General features: G+C 39.8%; 1 protein-coding gene across 1 annotated transcript in view; it reads right to left on the reverse strand.

Annotated features, from left to right (window-relative positions):
- Positions 1-19,975, reverse strand: part of CHIC2 (cysteine rich hydrophobic domain 2) — a 52,401-nt gene extending 32,426 nt beyond the window's left edge. The window contains exon 1 of the mRNA XM_047799623.1: positions 19,484-19,975. Within this exon, the coding sequence (XP_047655579.1) occupies positions 19,484-19,602 (119 nt within the window). The 5' untranslated portion in view covers positions 19,603-19,975. The remainder of the gene's footprint in view (positions 1-19,483) is intronic.
- Between the last annotated feature and the right edge of the window lie 2,516 nt (positions 19,976-22,491).

Raw genomic sequence — 22,491 nt, forward strand, 5'->3', positions numbered from 1 at the left:
CAGAGTAAGCTACTCTAATCTGTTACCCTCCCTTCTCATCTTCATCCAATTTACAACTCCCCCTTTCCTGACAAATCCTCTCTCTTCCAAATTCTTTTAATATTTAACTTTGGAACCTCTAGTCTGTGGATCTGCTACCTGGATATCTGTCTACATCTTCTCTTTAAAAATTGTTTTTTCTTCCCTTTAACCAAAAATCCTGTTGAAATGCCACTTTTTCCATAGAAATTCTCAACTATAGCTCATTCCTTAGAGTCCATCTGCCAGACTCCATCTTCGATATTCTCACAATGCTTGACTATTTATATCTCTTGTATAATCCTTATCATATCTCACTATAACTATGTCATAAGTCTAACATGTTACCCTAATAACCAATGAGTTATTTATAGGTAGGCATGGTATCTTAATTATCTTTATACCCTAAATGTCTGGCTCAATGCCTGACAAATACTCAATATTTGCTAAATAAAGTAACTTTCAAGCCAGAAGAAATGTCTACATTCCACTAACTCCTCTTTGCAAACTTCCACACCACTGTTCTTTCTTTGATGTGAATGACTTCCACACTGTTCCAAGCCCCAAGAGCAGTTTTTTCAGTCTTCCAGCTCACTACTTTTGTACTGGGGGTCCCCAGGACCAACCTCAGGTTTGATGATTCACTAAGAGGACTCAAAAGACTCAACATACAGTGGTACTCACGACTAGACTTATTACAGGGAAAGGATGCAAAGCAAAATCAGCAAAGGGAAAAGACATATGGAGCAAAGTCCAAAGGAAATCAGGAACAAGCAAGCTTGCAAGAGTCTCTTCTCAGTGAAGATACACAGAATGTTCTTAATTCCTCCAGCAGTTAGTTTTGACAACATGTATACAATGTCTACCAGGAAAGCTCATTAGAGAGTCAGTGCCCAAAGCTTTTACCAGGGACTGGTCACAAAGGCCCCATCAACTTGCCATGCACCAAAATTCCAAAATCCCAGAAAGAAAGTAGGTGTTCAGTATAGACCACAATGTTTGGACAGTTTAGGCCCAGTGAACCATTCTTATCAATTCTGGGAATCCTGGGAACCCTCCCAAAGTCCAAATTCCCAGGTATCAACCAAGAACTGACAGTGAAAGTAAGACTTTCTAAGGATGGCAGTTTCAAGTCTGCTATGCTTTTTCTGCACAATTTCACACTCTTTATTTAGGATACAGATAATCACATCACAGTTTTTCCTCTCTACAGGAACTCTTTTCGTCATCCCAATTAATTCAATATCTAGTGCTAAAACCTAATTAATTAACTGACCTCACCTATTCTGAGGAAATTCACCTCTATTTAACTCAGCAACCCAAGTCATCATTTGGAACTATATCACCTCTGAAATTCTGAAGTGTAAAGTTCTCCTCTTAACACTACCATCAATAATTTCATCTCCTACCCTTACCTTTTTTTTTTTTTTTTTTAATGGCCACACTTGGGGCATATGGAAGTTCCCAGGACAGGGACTGAATCCGAGCTGCAGCTGAGGCAAATGTACTAGGTGGAGGATTGAACCTGCACCTCCCCAGCAACCTAAGATGCTGCAGTTGGATCTGTAACCCACTGCAACAGCAGAAACTCCCTCAATTTTTTTTTTCTTTAGTCTCTGGTTGTAACCTACTCTTAACCACTCCTCCTTGCTTTTCCACTACAAATCAGCTTCCTATGACTCTATTTTCTTCCTTATCTGTCAGATCTAGTCAATCATTTAACCATACTCCAACAAAACTTTTTATTTTTTGTATCTCTACTGTCTCTTGTCAATTCAATTCAGCTGAAATGTTTATTTTCTTCACTTCAATTACCATGGCCTGGAGCTACAACAGAAAAACCACATAAATTTCTAACTTCAATTAAACATAATGTTATAGTAATCTTTATTCATTCCTAATCAACTCCCTTTTCCAACTTCATATGTGCTTACATGTGCTTATTACCCTTATCCTCACAATCCACTTTTTTGCAGATAATCATAGTTCATTAACTCCAACCAGAGGAAAAAACACCAATGAACATACTGCTTAGCCTTCTCTCCCTTTCATTTTTAGATCTACCAATGTCTTCAGTATCTTTACCATCTTTCTCAATGGAAGCAAACTAACCCTTTGCTCCTGGTTGCATCTCTTTACAATCCACTCATTTTCCCTCTCTTCTGGCTCCTTACACATAGACTACAAATCTGCATAAATTCACCCAGCCCTAAAATCTGAACCCCTATTTTCTTTTCCCTCAGTGTATAACGGCATCCATCTCTTTTCCTTCCTCATCCAGGACCTTGAAAGAGTCCTCTACATTCATTTCTTTTTTTTTTTTTTTGTCTTTTGTTGTTATTATTGTTGTTGTTGTTGTTGCTATTTCTTGGGCCGCTCCCGAGGCATATGGAGGTTCCCAGGCTAGGGGTTGAATCGGAGCTGCAGCCACCGGCCTACGCCAGAGCCACAGCAACGCGGGATCCGAGCCACGTCTGCAACCTACACCACAGCTCACGGCAATGCCGGATCGTTAACCCACTGAGCAAGGGCAGGGACCGAACCCGCAACCTCATGGTTCCTAGTCGGATTCGTTAACCACTGCGCCACGACAGGAACTCCTACATTCATTTCTTTATCTCACCTCTCATTCACTTTTCAAACTACTACAATCCAGAATTTAATCCACATTTCTTTACTGACGAAGCTATGCTCAACACAGTAGTTGGAAACAATTTTTTTCCACTAAGTCCTACTTCATACAGCATATTTTCTGCCAGCAATAACAGAGAGCTTGAGTACCAGGGTGGGGAATGTCTTATTTAGTATAGGCTACAGCATGAAAGAAGAGCAATGGGTAGGAAGCTAAACTCCCTTCAAACCTAATAACCTAACATTCTATTAATCCAAAAAAGCTGGGAGTAGCACTTAAAAATTTTAAAAGATATTATTCAAGGTTGGTAGCATCTCAATTTAGTTATCTACAAAGACTAATAAATTAAATAAAGCTGAAAAACATTGTATGATGGCAAGAAAATCTTAAGATGGAAAATATCATGTATGTCAGTGGAACTCCATTCCAGAAATCAATTTGGCATTAAAAACATTCATACCTTGGAGTTCCCATCATGGCACAGCAAAAACGAGTCCGACCAGGAACCATGAGGTCAAGGGTTCGATCCCTTGCCTTGATCAGTGGGTTAAGGATCTAGCATTGCCATGAGCTGTGGTGTAGGTCACAGATGCAGCTCGAACATGGCATGGCTGTGGCTGTGGCATAGGCCGGCAGCTATAGCTCCAATCTGACCCCCGGAGAACCTCCACGTGCCGCAGTGCAGCCCCAAAAAGCAAAAAATAACTATATATATACCTTTGTCCCAGTAATTTCTCCTTTAAGGATCTTGCCTAAAAAGTCTGAAGTTTGCATAAAAATATATGCATAAACAAGTTCCCATGAAACTGTAATCACAATAGAGAAAAATAAACAAAATTAAAAAATTATGGGACGAGTTCCTGTGGTGGCTCAGTGGTAACGAATCTGACTAGTATCCATGAGAACTTGGGTTCAATTCCCTGGCCTTGCTCAGTGGGTTAAGGATCTGGCAATGCTGTGAGCTGTGGTATAGGTCAAAGACATGGATTGTATCTGGTATTGCTGTGGGCATGGCACAGGTTGGCAGCCGCAGCTCTGATTCGAGCCCTGGCCTGGGAACCTCTGTATGCCATGGGTGTGGCCCTAAAAAGACAAAATAAGATAAAATATTTTTATTTAAAATTTTAAAAAATTATGGGAATGTTAAGTAAATTACAGTATCTCAGCATAACAGAATATTAGACAAAAATGAAGATTACAAATAACATGGAAAGTACATACGCTGTTAAGTAAAAAGAAAATACAAAAATATACATATAACATACGATCTAGAAGGTAAAGGAAAAACACAAAATGATAGACCCTTCAAGCATACCATTTGATGATAAGTAAAAAGTCTTAAAAAAAAAAAAAATCATTGGAGTTCCTGTCATGGCACAGTGGTTAACGAATCCGACAAGGAACCATGACGTTGCAGGTTCGATCCCTGCCCTTGCTCAGTGGGTTAAGGATCTGGCATTGCCGTGAGCTGTGGTGTAGGTCGCAGACACGGCTCAGATCCCACGTTGCTGTGGCTCTGGTATAGGCTGGCAGCTACAGCTCCGATTCAACCCCTAGCCTGGGAACCTCCATATGCCTCGGGAGTGGCCCAAGAAATGGCAAAAAGACAAAAAAAAAAAAAATCATTAACATTTGTGGTTCAAGGGCTCCAAGAGAGTAATTCCCCACAGGCCTTGTTTACTATAGGGAGTAACATCCCCACAGGCCCTGTTTACCATAGGGAGTGTACCTACACCCAGATGGACATTAATCCCTAACCACTGTGACTCAGTTTACGGAAAGAAAAGGGCAGAGAAACTATGAGACTTATGGGACATGGGACATTTCCATCCCTAAGACCCCTATCAGACAAGGACTGACATAGGTAACTGGACAAGGCCAGTGGGAGAAACCACATCTTTCTGGACCCATGATGGTACCCCCCACCCCCATCTTTAAGGGATAAAAAACCCCTATAGGACAATTGTGGGGGGGGGGTCCCTTCTCCCACCTCCCAGCAGCCCTGGGAGCTATCTGCTTTCCTATAATAAAAATTTTGCTTCCTTTAAAAAAACAAAAAGACTCATACTGGAAGTTCCCACTGTGGCTCATGGTAACGAACTCAACTAGTAGCCATGAGGACACCAATTCAATCCCTGGCCCCGCTCAGTGGGTTAAGGATCCCGCATTGCCTTGACCTGCAGTGTAAGTTGCAGACACAGCTCAGATCTGATGTTGCTGTGTGGGTACAGCTGCAGCTCCGATCCCACCCCTAGCCTGGGAACGTTCACATGCCACAGGTGCAGCCCTTAAAAAAAAAATGTGTACCCTTTGACCTAGCAATTCTACTTCTAGAAATGTATCAGAAGAATATAATTCAGTGGCACAGATGTGCTCATGAATAATCAAGTATTCTGCAATGCTAATTTGTTGAGGGAGTATTAGACATTTTGTTTCACTTGTTTCTTAAAACAGGAAGTATTTTTCAATAAATGTATAGTAATAGCTAAGTAAATACATTAAAAGTATTTTATAATGTATAGTAATATCTACATAATTTTCTCTATTCTTTTATTTAGTATTAACTAGTTATGTTATTGTAGGTAAAAAAGGAGTTTGGGGTTCACTAATTAATAGCTTTCTTGAATGCACTTCAACCTTTTCTTCAGTTCTAGTTCCTATAATCCCCAATCCTCTTTTTAATCTTCAATTTGTAATTCTTCTATGCTGCTTGTATCTCCTCATATTAATGTCTCTTAGAATTCACTAATGCATTGTTATTTTGAATTAAGATACATTTTGAGGAGTTCCCGTCGTGGCACAGTGGTTAACGAATCCGACTAGGAACCATGAGGTTGCAGGTTCGGTCCCTGCCCTTGCTCAGTGGGTTAAGGATCTGGCATTGCCGTGAGCTGTGGTGTAGGTTGCAGACGTGGCTCGGATCCCGCGTTGCTGTGGCTCTGGCGTAGGCCGGTGGCTGCAGCTCCTGATTCAACCCCTAGCCTGGGAACCTCCATATGCCGCAGGAGCGGCCCAAGAAATAGCAACAACAACAAAAAAGACAAAAAGACAAAAAAAAAAGATACATTTTGAACTCATGGTGAATTTTGCCCTTTAAATATTTAGTTACAAGAATCTGATTTCAACTTTGTTTTGTTCTGTTTATTTTCCTTGCTTCTAAATTGCGGTGCTATTTTTAACAAAGAAAGTCTTAAAACAATACAAAGACTACAACTGTATGAAATTAATTATGACCACATTAATTTGAAAAATATTACGCAGCTCAAAACTCTGCACACCTGAGAGCAGCCTGCTAACCCTGTGTGTCTGACTAGGAGCTCCCTAAACTCCGATGAATTAGACCACAAATGGGCATCTGCTTTAAGAAGAGCTAATCCCTGGGCTGGCTAGTAACATATGGGAAGGCAGAGTCCTACCCAATTTGCACAACATTTACTAACTCAAGCTGATCCTCTTTCTTGAGGTATCTGAATAAGAGGCAATGGTTGGTAACATGAAGCTAAACTGAAGCCAAGATACAGTAAAGTCATGAATAAATAGAAGAATAAGCTGAAACCAATAATAAGCAGAAACTATGGGATAGAGGGAAAAAGCTGTCTGCCAGCTCACTCTGCAACAGCAAAAGCTAAAAATGAAAGAAGGTAAGTAACTGTGACAGACCACTTGATCAAAGGACACATGCTGCTCAGAAAAATGACAGAACAACTTCGTCACAGAGCCACACTTGAGTATCCAAAACAATATTATTTCAGTCCAAATAACAGAACACTGTAAACCAACTATAATGGGAAAAATAAAAATCATTATAAAAAAAATAATAATAATAATAATATTCCTGTCTCCTTGAAGCCTGTCTACACAATGGCCAAGTTTCCTGTCTTCTTGGTCTCCATGCAGTCTTACAAAAAACTTGCACTGCTTAAGACCCCCTCAGTGGTTCTGTTCTTTGAAATCTAACAGTGCCTAATGTTTCAGGCTATGTAAGAACCTATAAAGATATCGGCAAATGTTCCCAACATCTTAAATGAAAAATATAAAGTACAAAATACTTTAGAAGTATGGTCTTTTTTTTTTTTTTTTTTTGCTTTTTAGGGCTGCACCTGCAGCATATGGAGGTTCCCAGGCTAGGGGTCCAATCGGAGCTGTAGCCACTGACCTACACCACAGTCACAGCAACTTGGGATCTGAACTGCATATGCGACCTACACCACAGCTCACAGCAACGCCGGATCCTTAACGCACTGAGCAAGGCCAGGGATCGAACCTGCATCCTCATGGATGCTAGTCAGATTCGTTTCCACTGAGCCATGAAGGGAACTCCAGGTCTCAATTTTTTTAATAAAAAGTTATATATACACAGAAAAACAGAAAAAGTTTATCCATCAAAATATTAACAGTGGTTAACCCTGGGCAACAATATTATGAGTGATATTTCATTTTCATAATTTCATGTTTTCCAAAATTTCATGAATTACATATATTACTATTTTAAACTAAACAAAATATTTTAATAAGGACTAGGAACAAATATATCAAAATATTAAATGACCTTTTCCTCTTGGTGATTATAGATGGTTTATTTTCTGCTTCACTGGGAAGTACTACTTCCCAATTTTTTAATAACCTTTATGTTTTTCATTATAATTAGAAAAAGGATTAAGCCTGAAGAAAAAGTACATGATTAAAGGGGTTTTGTTTTTATTTTTAAGAAAGCCTAAAGAAATATATGTACATTTGACATGTCTTGATTTCAAGATAATTCTACCAGTTTTAAAGTGTATTTTTAGAGTTTAAGGATTTTAAAAGTATGTTTAAATATTAAGTATACTGTAAAGAATTTTAAAATTAAATAGAAAAAAATAATTTCTCATTCCATAACAACAGAATCTCAGAGCTAGAAAGAACCACAACCATCATTTAATCCAAATATTTATTCTTACAGAGAAGAAATTGATGCATAAAAGGCAAGTAGCTTGGGTCTCACGGCTAATTAATATGCAGGATTTAGGCTATTATCCTTATTCTCCTGAACCCACACCTGAGGCAATTTCTACTACAGGACAATGCCTCTAATAACTTTTTCTGTAAGCATAGAAAATGTTTATCTTCTTGAACTAGAAACTTTAAATTGAGAAAATATTTGAGAATTGGAGGGAAAAAATTTTTTCCATCAAAGAGAAATTATAAAATTAAAAGTAATACATAACAAATGTTAACATTCTCATATGGATCTAAGAAAAAAAAATCTAGTTTTGAGTTTTTCACATTTCTATCTAAAATCCCAAAATATACATGATTTTGTTACCAATGTTTCTGATGATGAATAATATATAGAACACTTAAATTTGCTGCTTTGGTTCAATAAAATAAGAACAATTAAACAAACAAGACTCTGAGGCCAGACTGCCTATACTAAAATCTTGACACTGCCATTTTCTAGATGTGTTACTCTGAGCAAATTAGTTACCTTTTCTGAGCCATCAGTTTCTCTATTTACAGGCCAAGGATAAAAACAACCCCTAACTCATTAAATGAGTTCATATACATAAAGCACCAAGAGTACATAGCATAAACCCTGTATATTCAACTGTGTATGTTTAACTGCTTTTATTATTATAAGATAATGTAAATGTATGCTATGTTTATATTGCGTTATCACCCTTCTAATAAAGTGGGCAATATCATCATTTAATACCCACTATAGATAACTATAAATTAGATAACGTCTAAATCTCAATGACTCCACAAATATCCTCAAGCAGCTTAGCCAATAGAACAGCTAATGATAAAACTGGTTAATGTTAACTGTCAAAGATATTCAAACTTTATGCCAACCTCTTCAAGGTCAGGGGTAATATGGAGGAAACAGGGTACACATAGAGATGCTGGGTTCAGGAAAGCCAGGCAAAATTAAACAGTCATAGCTAATACAGACAAGCATGAGGCTAGGAATCTAGACAGGTGAGACAAAGGTTGAAAAGCACCTAGAAGTTATTGTGGTGAAGGCAAAAGAACAACAGGATGTTGAGACACAATGCCTGAATTCTAATCCTGGTTCAGATATCAACTAGGTATATTATCTAACTAAACCTACTTTCTCAGGTAAAACAACCTGCTTCTCAGGGTCATTTATGGTTCAAAGGTCAAATGCATTACCAAACTTTAAGAAAAAAAAGTAGCAAGCTTTTCTGGGTTCACCTTTTATTCATGGGTCAGCTGCTAGAGAACAGCAAGAAACTTTTAAAATTTTATTCTTTTTTATTTTTATTTTTATTTTGCCATTTCTTGGGCCGCTCCCACGGCATATGGAGGTTCCCAGGCTAGGGGTCAAATCGGAGCTGTAGCTGCGGCCACAGCCACAGCCACAGCCACAGCAGCACAGGATCCGAGCCGCATCTGCAACCTACACCACAGCTCACAGCAACGCCGGATCGTTAACCCACTGAGCCAGGGCAGGGATTGAACCTGCAACCTCATGGTTCCTAGTTGGATTCGTTAACCACTGCGCCACGACGGGAACTCCTATTCTTTTTTAAAATTTTTTATTATAGTTGATTTACAATGTTGTGTCAATTCCTATGTACAGCAAACTGACCCAGTCATACATATATACACATTCTTTTTCTCATATTATCTTCCACCACGTTCTATAACAAGAGTTCGAAATGGTTCCCTGTGCTATGCAGCAGGATAAAACTTTATTCTTGCCAAAAAAGTTTTGAGAGTTTTTCTCCTTGCAAGAGAAGGTTGTCTAAAGTTTGTACTCTTTGTCAAGTCTGGCTCATCTCACGTTCTGACAGAGGAAGCACTATGAAAAAAAGAAAAAGATAGCACTGAGTATGAGGAAGTAGATGAGTTTTAATTTCAAGTACAAAGAAGAGAAGGACTCATTAAGTATGAAAAGATTTGAAGACGGTGAAGGAGCTAGCTAACCATTTGGATATCTGGGGGGACTATTTCAGAAAGCGGGACCAACCAGTGCAAAGTCCTAAGCCAGGAATGTATCTTGAATAATTCAGGGAATGGAAAGGATGCTTGCAGACTGGGGTAAACAAGTGAAAGAATGGTAGAAAAGAAGTCAGAGAAATAACAATGAGGTCTTGTAGGCCATCCAAAGGAACTTTAACTATGAAGATGGGGACCTTGGGCAGTCTTGATACAGAAAAGAGACATGATCTGACTTACCTTTTAAAAGATTCACTGTGGCAGATGTACCAAAAAGACTATTAAGATTGAGAGACAAAGGTGGGAGCAGGGAGAAGAAACGTATCAAGTACAAGGCACAAGAGAAACAATAACTCACTCAGCAGTACAGATGGTAAAAAGTGGCCAGATTCTGAATATATTTTGATGAAAGCCAATAGAGTAATTCCTTGACAGATCTGATACAGTGAAAGAGAAAAAGGGACATCGAGGATGTGTCTAAGATTTTTTTAGTCTAAGCAAACAGGATGCCAGATCTACCATCAACCGAAAATGGGAAGGCTGCAATTGAAGCTGATTTGGAGGAAAAATTATAAATTCAGTTTTGGATATTTTAGACTCAGAGAATTTTATCATCCTATAGGTAATGACAACGTATGTGGACATAAGAATTAGAAATTTCAGATTTAATCTAAACACATGGGTTATGCAGATGGCAAGTGAAGACACCACTTATTTCCTAATGTTTAACTCTGACCTTTTAATGGAATCAGCTTTTTAGCTATTTTGAGATGAAGTTATAACCACAGAAGAAATTAATGCTTAAAAAAAAAAACCACACTTTAAATTCATCTGGCTGCCTTAATATACATCTGAATATCAACGTGGCTCATGAAAGGATAGAACTGCAAATGAACTATGTTTATAGCACAGATTACCAAAATATCAATTTCAAGAACCCCTGGAGCTGGAGACATAGAGTCTCCTAACACAATTCCAAAAATTTTAACTGTGTGAGTTAAATCTCATTCATAAACTAGGATTATCAAAAACTTAAGTCATTAACTATATTTACTCTATCAAAAACCTCACCATTATACATAGTTCTATAATATTCTGACATTCGAATTTACTAATTTTCAAATACTAGTAAATTTTGAAATATTAACAGATAATTAAATATGGTGTTAAGCAGTGAAAGTTATATAAATGTATACAGATTAAACATCATGGTATTAACTTCTAATGATACAGGGATTCAACTAATCCAACTCAACTACTTTAAATTATCTGTACCAGACTAAGGAAAAAGATTTTATGTCACTAATTTATACATATCCTAGAACACTTTTCATACTTATATAAATATTATGAGCGGCACAATGAAGATAAATTAGGTTAATTTAAGAAACAATATATAGGAGGACACAGTCTTTAGGGCATTAGCCTACTGTAGCCCCCTTTGCCTGGCAAAGCAATAAAGCTAATTTTTTTCCTTTGTCCATTCCCCATCAAAAGAAAGAAATAATATATGGATGAATTGGTTAATAGTATAGATCACCAAAATATCAATTTCAAGAAACTTTTATCATTGAATAGTTTAGAAAGGGCAGAGAAAGAAAGCCAGATACATAGGAGCTCCTTCACTGGACTAATCAAGGACTTCATTGTAATTACAATGCAAGACCAAAGAGAATAAAATAAGGTGCTCTCATGGGAAGCATACAGATAGGCAGACAGATAGAAATACATATATATTCACTTCCCCTTTTCTTGGTCACATCCACAGCATGCTGAAGTTCCTGGGCCAGGGTCAAACTTGGGCCAGAGCTATAAAAATGCCAGATCCTTAACCCACTGAGCCACGAGGGAACTCCCCACATTCACTTATAAATCAAAAACAAAAACAAAGACAAAGACAAGTTAACCCAAAGTCCAACCAACTCTACCCTAGGTAAACTTCATTTACTATATGTAAGATGGAAAAGAGCTTAAGAAGAAGAAAGTCGTTTTTCCAGATTTTTTGAGAAAATTTCAGCCCTTTTACACAGTTTAAAGTATAAAAATGTAAAAAGCACAGTCGTTTCCTCAAATCTAATGAACACAGACCACTATCAAACTTCACACATGCTGTGGCTAAAAGGTACAAAGGTCTTCCCTCACTCTAAAATCTATGATCTTGTGGGAAAGCCCCTCCCCACTTCCGGCACATGCAGTTCTCCTGGCATTCTAGTTGCCCTGTGGCAACAGAACAGGAAATGCAGGTATGTCATCAAGACAGTCTCCAGCCAACAGTAAGGACAGCGCCACAGTTCTTTGACCTCACCCTCCACAAAGCTAAAACAAAAACCAAAAACAAAGCAAAACAAAAGATACCACAAGTGGGGAGTGAGATGGCAAAAGAGGCCAATGCAGTGTTTCACCATACCTCACAGGAAAGTCTGATAAATTTGATGGCGTACAACCAGAACAGCAATACCACCTTTATCTGAAATCCATCACCCAGGACCCAGCCACTATCATCTCTCTATACTGTTCCAATAGCTCCTAACTACTTTTCCCAGTTTCATTCTAATCCCCCTCCAGTCCTGGCTGGCTCCTCTGAGTTTACCAACCCCATTAAGGCACTATCTCCTTTTTTTACAGCATTCTAGCCACAATACAGCGGTAGTATCCTTTCGTTTTCTCAAGCAAGCCAAACTTATTTTGCTCTTCTCCAGAGCTGCCAGAGCTCCTCATAGGACTTTTTCATCCTTCCTAACTGTTACCTTCTCAGAAAGAAGTTCTCCCTTCTCAGAAAGAAGTTCTCCCTGATCACATTACTTTCTAAAACTGTCTCCTTCCCAGCAATTTTCTGATGTAATTTGTCTATTAGCTGTAAGCTCCAAGGGAGCAGAGGAACTATGCATGTTTCACTCATAACCATACACTCAAGAGCCTCACATAATACTCAGCATAAAATTTAATAAACTTTTGGAGTCCCCTCATGGCACAGCAGGTTAAGCATCCAGCACTGTCACTGCAGAGGCTTGGGGCGCTGCTGTGGTATGGGCTTGATCCCGGGCCCAGGAACTTCCACATGCCTCAGGCATGCACCACCCCCTCCCAAAAAAATTCATACTTCCTAGGTGATTTATCAGGAAACCTCAATAAAACAGTTGATAATGAAGGAATAATCAAAAGTACTTTGAGGAAATAAGTATCTTAAAACCAAAGTACTATAATTCAAACATCTAAATCCAGCCCCCAAAACAAGCTTCTCTTACTTTATACAAAGTTCTAATAAGGTTGGTTGTCTATTCCCAATCTACAGCTGATTAATTAGAAAGAAAGAAAGGTAAAGGAAAGCAAAAGCCCCCCTATACGTGAAATTGAAAAGAAAGTATCATCCAGAGAAGATCCTCAAACCCCAAAATACTTCCACAGCCTTCATCACTGTGTATCAATCTGATAATATCTTCTTTTGATTAAATGTTTCCTCTACTCAATCAGATAATTCTGATTTATACTCAGAATCTTGTTTTAAAGCAGGAAAGCATATATCACCTTTTAGACTGATTTCCAAGAAAACAGTAATAAGGATTAACCAAAAAATATGCATGAAAGGATAAATATCAAAATATGTGGCAATAATTTGCTGAATGCCTACTATGGGTCCAGGTCACGAGATAAATTATTTCTGCCTCTCACCCATAATCTCTGAGGTAGATGAGAAAACTATAGTTCAGGAAGGTTAATGGTTACAGTCAGGAAGTTCCTGAGAACTGAAATCAATCTGCTTGACATCAAAGACCACACTCTTTCCATAGTACCACCCACTGCTTGGCAAATGTGTCTCACATATGAATTACCTAAACTCTTATAAAAAATAAAAATTCCTAGACTCTTGGGGATGTCTTGGCTGAGAACCTGAAATGCATATATTTTTTTTAAATGCTCTTTGTGGTTTATGTCAATCAGGTAAGTTTAAGAAATACTGAATTGGATTAAGCAGACTGCATGAACATGGAACACTGATACAAGATCTGATTTTATAAATGCACTCTGAAACAAATTATAAAAAGTAACCAACAAATCTTACACAGAAGAAACTAGAGTTAGGACACCTTACAGCATCTGTTGTTACATGTTATATTTTAAAGCTTAATTTTATTGAGAATGAAATCTTAAGCTTTAGAGTAGATTAGAAAGCTAAACCAGACATGGATACTAGAGACTTAAAAAGATTCCCTTCCAAGCATACAGTTGGTCTAAAAACCTGGGTGTTTAACCTGTTAGGATATAAACTCAAGCTGGAATTCAAGAGCAGCTCTCAAAAATATTCTTTGGAGTAGTATTATTATTTAATGTTATTTAGAATAATCATAGTAAATTTAATTATCTACCATTTAGTTTCTATATTCCACTTAGCAAGTCACAAAGTACTACTTAATTTCCCGTTATGTGAGCAGGCAGAAATCCCACATTAAACTGTCTGGACTGGAACATTCCATAAATATCAAATTCAAATAAAGTAAAAATTTTGTGTTTTGTTTTTTTAATTTATTTTTATTTTTACTTTTTTTGTCTTTTTGCCTTTTCTAGGGCCTCTCCTGTGGCATATGGAGGTTCCCAGGCTAGGGGTCTAAACGAAGCTGTAGCCACTGGCCTAGGCCACAGCCACAACAACACACCACAGCTCATGGCAACATCGGATACTTAACCCACTGAGCAAGGCCAGGGATGGAACCCGCAACCTCATGGTTCCTAGTCGGATTCGTTAACCACTGAGCCACAACGGGAACGCCAGTAAAAATTTTGAAACTTCAGTTTTCTACCATATTTCTCATTTCTTCAAGAAAGTTTACCCATTGAGAAGTTTTAGCAGTCGGTCCAGTTAAAATGGTTAGCATTTTCTCCTCATGTTATCAAAGATATGTCCAATGCTATGTTTTAAATCAAACTAATTTTTCTTTCAAATTATAGAGTAAGAAAAATCACTGGGAAAAAAATATCTACTTTAACTTAACAATTTCCTCAAAATCACCAAATTTTATTTTTTTTTAAAAAAAGGCCATTTATCATTTGAATGGAATTTTATAGTTTTTTTGTAAAATATTGTTTGCCTTAATTAGGAGATACAGAAACGGAAGAAAACAGTTATTCCTTTGATAAATCTGACAAGATCCAAAGATATATGCAATTACCTCACTTATTTAGAGAACATTTCCGGACCAATAATATTCCAGATGCTATATTAAGTAGTGGAGAAATAAAGACCACTAAGCCTAACTCCTGGCATCAAAGAATTATATACAGCTTTGTGGAGAAATATCAATAAAGTCTTCAAAAATTTCAAACAAAAAACTTAATCTTTAAAAATGAAATAATTTTTCTGGGTAGAGGAAAGGAGATGGGACTTAACAAAGTTTAAAAAATGTTTTAATTAAAGTGATTTTGTTATCTGGGCAAATCATGTTCAAGTCTCTTGTTGCTAACCACAGCATCTAGCAGCAATCTTGAAATATTAATACCATTTAAGATAGACAATTCTTTTCAACTCCTCCATTTGAAAGGTCAATAGATACTAAAGCGTTCTTGTGATGTCTCCTACGCAGAGATCCTATTGTATCCCAAAACGTTTCCATATTTCTTCAAGTCACATTTCCAAATCTTTCCATTTTCCAATGCATACTTGCAATGAAGACAAACAAAAAGAGTAATCTCCCACAGCCACTGATAAAAACTGGTAAAAGATGAGGAATTATTTGTGGAGATGGTAGGAAGATTATACCTCAGAAGAAAGTACCTGAAGACACAGTAATTTAGTGAAGAGAATATATTAGAAATAAACCTCAGTAAAATAAGTTGGCTTATGTTAGAAGTCAAAGATTCCAGTGCCCTAGGAAAACTCCAAGTTTGCTTCTGATATAGGAGGGCATGAAATAAGATGGGAGCAAATAATGTCAGTTATAATGAAAGATTAACTAGGAAATAATGACCTAAAACGAGTTTTAAATTCTAATTTTTAGATTAACATATCACTATAATCATTGTGGAAAATCAGTCTTCAACAAATGTTCTCTATATTTTACACAAATTTATTTTAAGGGGCAAAGAATGCCATAATTTTAACATATTGACCAATTTTGCCAATACCCCCAAATATGTTAATCACTTTTTCCCTCATCTTCATGTTAAGCACAATCCCTCCTCCCCCTGTCACACACAAAGGCAATCTTTTTTTTTTTTTTTTTTTTAAGCTACTCATGGCATATGGGAGTTCCCAGGCCAGGGATCAAACCTGTACCTGAGCAGTAACCACAGCCACAGCAGTGACAATGCCAGATCCTTAACCCACTGAGCCACCAAGAAACTCCCAGGAAATCTGCTTTTAATTGAACTACGATCTCAAGCCCTTTAACTTACATGTACATAAATATTATGCAATAACAGAGATTTATCATTTCCCTCTCTCCCTTCAAATACCATTCTTCCTCAAAATACGCTTCTGCACAAGATTTCTCCCTGTTGGAGCTACGATCTTGATCCATATTGCTACAGGCCACTCTAACACTGAAGGAATTATACTCATCTAGAAGAATATCAAGAAAGAATACTGATCTTAATGTAAGGACAAAGTTTAAGTTTGATTTGGGGTCGATATGAAAATATTTTATTAAAACCACATTAAAGCACACTTCATTTAGGCAAATTACACATTTTAAATCCTCATGTCCCAAAAGTCTGGGTAGGCCCCAAAACTAACCAAAACCTGACTGCGTAATTGAAAATGGGAGATAACTTACTTCCTTATATCACTATAATGATATGCCAAATTATGTCATGTGAGAATATAGTGACTTTTAAAATAAGAGTAATACTATGATATATTAAAGTGGAGGGGAAGAGTGGAAATATTCAACTATGAAGATCTACTCAAAAGTGAAATCTATGAAAAACACATGGATGGATCTATATCTTTTCAGATTTATCTGGATTATAGATGATTCTATACTTTATAATTTATTTTTAAATTAGCAAGGGAAAACTACTCTGAACAGCTCTTTAGTTTTAAAAAAGAGGGAGAACGTAGGGCAGAGGCAATGATAAACTTAACCAGTCTTTTTATAACTGTTTTAATAGGTCTTCCCATTTATACCTAACAAAAAAAAAAAAAATTGAACATGCTCAACAGTCATAGCAACCCAAAAGCACCAATTTCAAAATCCTTTACAGGTGTTAACTGGGCTCCAAGCACCTCGGTATGCCTGTGAATTATACATGACAGAATCACGTAAAAAGGAGTTTTGTATTACTATTACTATACTTATCTATGTCACTACAAAACAGGCTTAGGTTTTCAAAAGAATCATAGTATTCTCATCCAAAGACTTCACACAATAATTTAGCCTCATACAAATCATCTAGAAATGGAAAGATAAGACTAAGGTGAATCACTATTAGGTTTGAAAATGGCAGTTCAGATTTCTCAGTACTGTGCTTTACACCTAAGTTTCTCAAAGTGGAACACGCTGTGTAGACAGTAGTCAATAACGGCTAATATTTATTGCACAAAGTACCGTACAATGTGATGAATTTTTTGCATGTATTATCTCACTTAATCCTCAATAATCTTTTTTTTTTTTTTTTGCCACATCCGAGGCATATGGAAGCTCCTGGACCCACAGATCGAACCCAAGCCACAGCAATGACAACACCAAACCCTTAAACGCCAGGCCACCAGGGAACATCAATCCTTAATAATCTTAAAAGCTAGAAACTGTAACTATCTCCATCTTAAATGAAGAGGCGTAGATAAATAATTTACCCAAGAAGTGGCAAAGGGTCCATCTGAACCCAGAGCCTAGCGCCAAAGTAACAGGAAAAAAAGAGAAGTTGAGGAGGGAGCTCATAGAAACATTAAGTCCCCACGTAGAAAGGCATACTGTTCAGCGTTGGCATATAGTTCCTCTTATGCTCTGGAATAGTGGGTTTCAATCCTGGATACATATTTGAATCACCTGTGGAACTTTTTAAAAAAACTAACCAAGCCTAGAACTTTCACTCAGATACTTGGCTTTCAAGTAGCCTGACCTGTGGCAAAGGCAAGGGTGTGCGTTTAAATCTCCCCAGGTGATTCTAATGGACAAATGAGATTGAAAACCACTTAATTAGTGGTTATTATTCTCTCCCACTCTGTTAACCCCTCTCAGCAGCCAACCAAAATCAAATCATCCATTGGTTCTGAGCACCTCACCTATTATATTTTCCATTATGCCCAACAAGTACTTAGCTTTTTTCCTTCAACAGCGGAAACATTACATCTATAGCTGCACCTTTTTAAATAAAATTTTTCTGGCTCTTCTTTGACATGAGGAATGTAAGAGGAGGAGTGGGCACATATGATAAAATTTGAAAAGCCCTTCTTTAAGCACCCCTACAACTCCTTAGGTTTAAAACAATGTAAAAAGGTCCTAAAGAAATAAAAATTAAATGGTGGGCTATGATATCTGTTAAAGAAAGATTTAATATCCAAATATGTGGTTCTATTTCTTAATGTGGCTGCTGATGACAGTTAAAAAACTAAGTAACAGTTATTGTGGCCATAAATTCCATTGTCCTTTCATGGCTCTGTGACAGTGATTGTGCAGTGTTTTTACCCTGTTAAGTCATCTGAATATAAACTAACAGGTGCTAAAGAAATCAAAGCATTACATAAGCACACCCAAACAACAGCATGGCTGGTCACATCATGTATTGAGAAATGCCAGGATTTTGCTGACAGTCTTCAATGAGAAGTCTTACTGTTTCACCAAAAGTTATTCACTGCACACCCCACTCACCCTAAACCAAAAATATAATGAAAAGTGTTCCAGGCAGTCTTAGACATACTGGCCCTTTAGTTTTACTAAAAAGGTGGAGTGTGGAGATATCTGACAAGTGTGAAGTTTGATCTAGGATTTGAACAAGAGACCTAAAATGAAAAAGTATAAATACTTCAAGTTGTACAAAACTCTGGACTTCTCAGAGAAACATTACAAAACTTCCTGCTTCCGGACAGCTCATTATTTGGTTCAAGTCTTCACATTCCTTTATTAGTCATGACCTTTCAGAAAGCTCTCCTTCCTTATTGTTTGAACAATATCAGCCTTTTATAGGTTGCCAATGGGACTTTACGGGAACCCTTATCAAAAGAAGAAGCCACTCAGGAGCTCTTGCCCAAAAGAAGGACTTAGATAACAGAAACCCTCACTGGGCACTGTGTGCCCATCACGTAGATTTTTTTAAAAAATTATCTGTAAACCTAATCATTCTGCATCTTAAAAATATATGCTCATCTATACATTTTTTTATCATCTACAATTACAGGAACTTGCATTCGATCCGCAGAAACTGACTCTGCAAGAGACTGGGAAGACCTGTGGGTGTGTGTGAAATACAAACACAGGGACAACGAACTACTCATGACCCACACTGTCACTCGGGTCTCACCTGGCCCAGATCCGGCCTCTGAGCCATATGTCACTATGCTCAACCGCACAGACGAGGAGACAGAGAACCACAGGGTAACAGGATGAGAAAACAAGGGGGAGGCGCCTCAGAAATACGTGGATTTCCACCCCGAGGCCGAAAGGGTGGCCGAAAGGGCAGACCCTAAGGAATAACCTTCCCTCCTGGGATCCGACACAGCGCCCAGGCCCGGAGGGCCTGCTAAGAAGGCAGCGGGGGGAGGCAGGGCAGTGTCTGGCCCCACTCTGGAGACCGCAACAAATGAAAATAAAACAAGTTCTCACTTCCTGCTCGCCTACTCCTCCCGCAGGCCTCCGACACCAGACAGACCCCAGGGAGAAAGAGCCCCCACGGAGCACGGGGGCCGCCCCAGCCCTGCACCTCCCGCCCTCGCCCTCGCCCTCCTCCGGGCCTTACACGGTGACGTGACCGGAGCCGCGGACCACCACCGGGTCCGGCGAGTATTTGAGCAGCTGCTCCTCCAGGGCCCGCTCCTCATCCTCTTCCTCCTCGTAGATCTCGTCGAAATCCGCCATCCTAAGCCTCCGCGGCCCCCCGCCCGAAGGGGCCTGACTCCGGGGGCTGCGGCCGGGATACGGGCTGGCGAGGCAGCCGAGGCTGAGGGGAGTCGCTGCCGCGGGCTCCGAGGCCGCGGAGTTCGCTCTGGATTGTCTTGGCTTCGGCTACAGAGGAGATGGGGTCCCGGCCGTCGCCGCCGCCGCCGCCATTACCGTCAGCAACAACAACAACACAATGTCAACATCCGCCCAAGGGCCGACACCTCCACCAGTACCGCCGCCGCCGCCGCCGCCGCCGCAGCAGCAGCAACTCAGGCAACCACAGCAACAGCCAGAGCCACCCGCAGCGGGAGCACCCGGCTACGACATCGCGAGACTTCCCGGGAGGGCGGGCGGGCGGACGCGTGGGCGCGCGAGCGCGCAGGCAGGCGGCGCGGGAGCGCGCACGTGAGGCCTCGCGCGCTCCCAAAGGTCGCCTTCCCCCACTTCCACCCAACGAGGGTGTCTTGGGCTCGCGCTCCCCCCGCCCCCCGACGCGGTCCCGCCCTCCAGAAGAGGGGTCGCCGACCCGCTAGAGGACTGTGCCTAAGGGCTGGTGCCATTGACCCTGACTCAGAAAGAGAGCTGAGTGTCCAGAGGGGCCCTTAGTTCCCCAAAGTACTCTCTAACCAGAACAACTAAGAATGAAAACCCTGGCCGGAATAGAGAATTTATTGTGCATGCGGTTGCCAGTTTATCTAAAAAGCAAATCTCACTTTTCGTCAGTATTTTTTAGTCTGTGATGAGTACCAGAGTCTTTACTTTTCCAATTTGAGGAACCCAACACACAGACTGCAAATGTTTTTGTCCGCTATAATACAAGATTTTTCAAAACTGTCCAAATTCAAACACCTTGTCCCATCACCACCTTAAAAATAGTCCAATATGTGACGCCAGTGATGCTAATGTTTTGTTTTGTTTTGTTTTTCCTTACAAGAAAGCTCATTGTAGTCATGCCGTGAAACAAAATTGATAATGTCTCTGGATTCTGGATTAGAAGATGCAGTTTCCTGCCCCAGCTTCTTCATCAACCATAACCTCTTCTCCCCTAAGACCTTAGGGCCTACCTTTCCCTTCCTTAAGCTCCTCCCAGGAAATGAAAGGAAGAAGGAGGGAAGCAGAGGAAGAGTTTAATGGATTCTGCTTAATGGTCTAGGCCACCAACAAAGGCCTAAGTAAGGGTCACGCTGGGTACTTGGCTTCATAATCAATAAGCCGCCCAGGCATACAAATAGATCAGGGGCAGGAGTGGCTCCTGAGAGAGTTCAGGATAAGGAGCATACACTGTGAGAGCTGGTAAGGATGGTCATACCTGACTCAGTGCTGGCCATAATGTTCACCAAATGTAGTGTTCACTTCCCACCAGTTTAGATGGGTCATTGCAGATTGCAGTAGCTGAGAAAGTACAAAGTGGGGCAATTAGGACAGGGGGAAACAACAAAAACCTCCTACTGGTAATGGTTCAAGAAAATGAGCACAGTTAGTCAAGAAAAGATGAAGGAGGAGTTCCCATCCTGGCTCAGTGGTTGAACAAACCTGACTAGTATCCATGAGGACACGGGTTCAATCCCTGGCCTGGCTCAGCGAGTTGAGGATCTGGCATTGCCATAAGCTGTGGTGTAGTTTGCAGATGCATCTGGGATCCCACCTTGCTGTGGCTGTGGTATAGACTGGCAGCTGGATTTCTGATTTGACCCCTAGCCTGGGAACCTCCATATGCCATGGGTGTGGCCCTACAAAAGACAAAAAATAAAAATAAATAAATTTTAAAAAACTCAGGGGTTTCAATTCAGGGCACTGGGTAGGCCAAGCTCCTGCCTGAATTTCCTTCTTGGCAGGAGCTAGGAGGCCAAGTGGCTGTACTCAGTCAAAGGAACAGCTGCAAGTGGGAGGACGAGAAAAGGGAACCACGGGAGTGAAGGTGAGCATGTTCCAGGCATGGCCCACACCCTGTGTGCTTTTACTGAGAATTCACCTTTTTATGGAAATAGTGGCCAAGATGAGGGACTGGGGCCCCAAAGCACGTAAATCTTCATATAGCTGACAACTTCCCAAGAACAGAGGAAGTCACTTTAAGTCTCCAGCTCTTTCCACACACCCTGCTTCAGAGAGGGAGCTTGATGAATGTTATCTGAGTTGAGATGTACTGTGACTGGTGCTATTTCCAGACCATCATGAGTTCATGCAGCTTCTGAGGACTGTGAGAACCTCACCCTTAACTTTGGTTTCGTGTGGGAGAGATGTTCTCAGATCTATTCAACAGAGAAAACTTTGTAACTCCCACTACCTCGGTGTAAGGTGGGGACTACCTTATTTTTGCCCTTCCTATTTTGCACTTCTTTTTCCTGTTCTGAAAAAGCTGTCAGAGCCAGCAAATGTGTGTAGGACCTGGGAACAAGGCCGAGAGGGTAACGGAAGAGGAACAAGGCCAAGAGGGTGATGGAAGATGAGTCGAACATTCCCCTGATGACTTTGGGGCCAACCTCCACCTCCGGCCCTCCAGGGTCCAACTTCCTGTCAAAGGCCTTTCCCATTCTCTTCCTGGGCACAAATCTCCCATCCAGGTCTTTCGGCTCAGCTCCCAGGTGCTCTCCTGTGCCCTGCAGTCTGGCTTCCTTTCCATTTAAGGGCCTCTTCACATTCCTGCTCTACACACTTTCACATTCACCTTCATACCCAGTGAGTGGCACAAAACCAAACAGCATAATGCCTTAAGGACCACAGGAGGCAACAAATCTGGAGTTGCTGTTAAGGCAAACATTCCTAGATTTGAAAACTTTCAAATTCTGGCATTACTTAGCTGAGTGGCCGTGGGCAGATTCAACTTTGTAAGCTTCCTTCTCTTCATCCTGAAGGGGGAATCTATGT

Source organism: Phacochoerus africanus, chromosome 10, assembly GCF_016906955.1.
Source record: "Phacochoerus africanus isolate WHEZ1 chromosome 10, ROS_Pafr_v1, whole genome shotgun sequence".
Classification (NCBI taxonomy): Eukaryota; Metazoa; Chordata; class Mammalia; order Artiodactyla; family Suidae; genus Phacochoerus; species Phacochoerus africanus.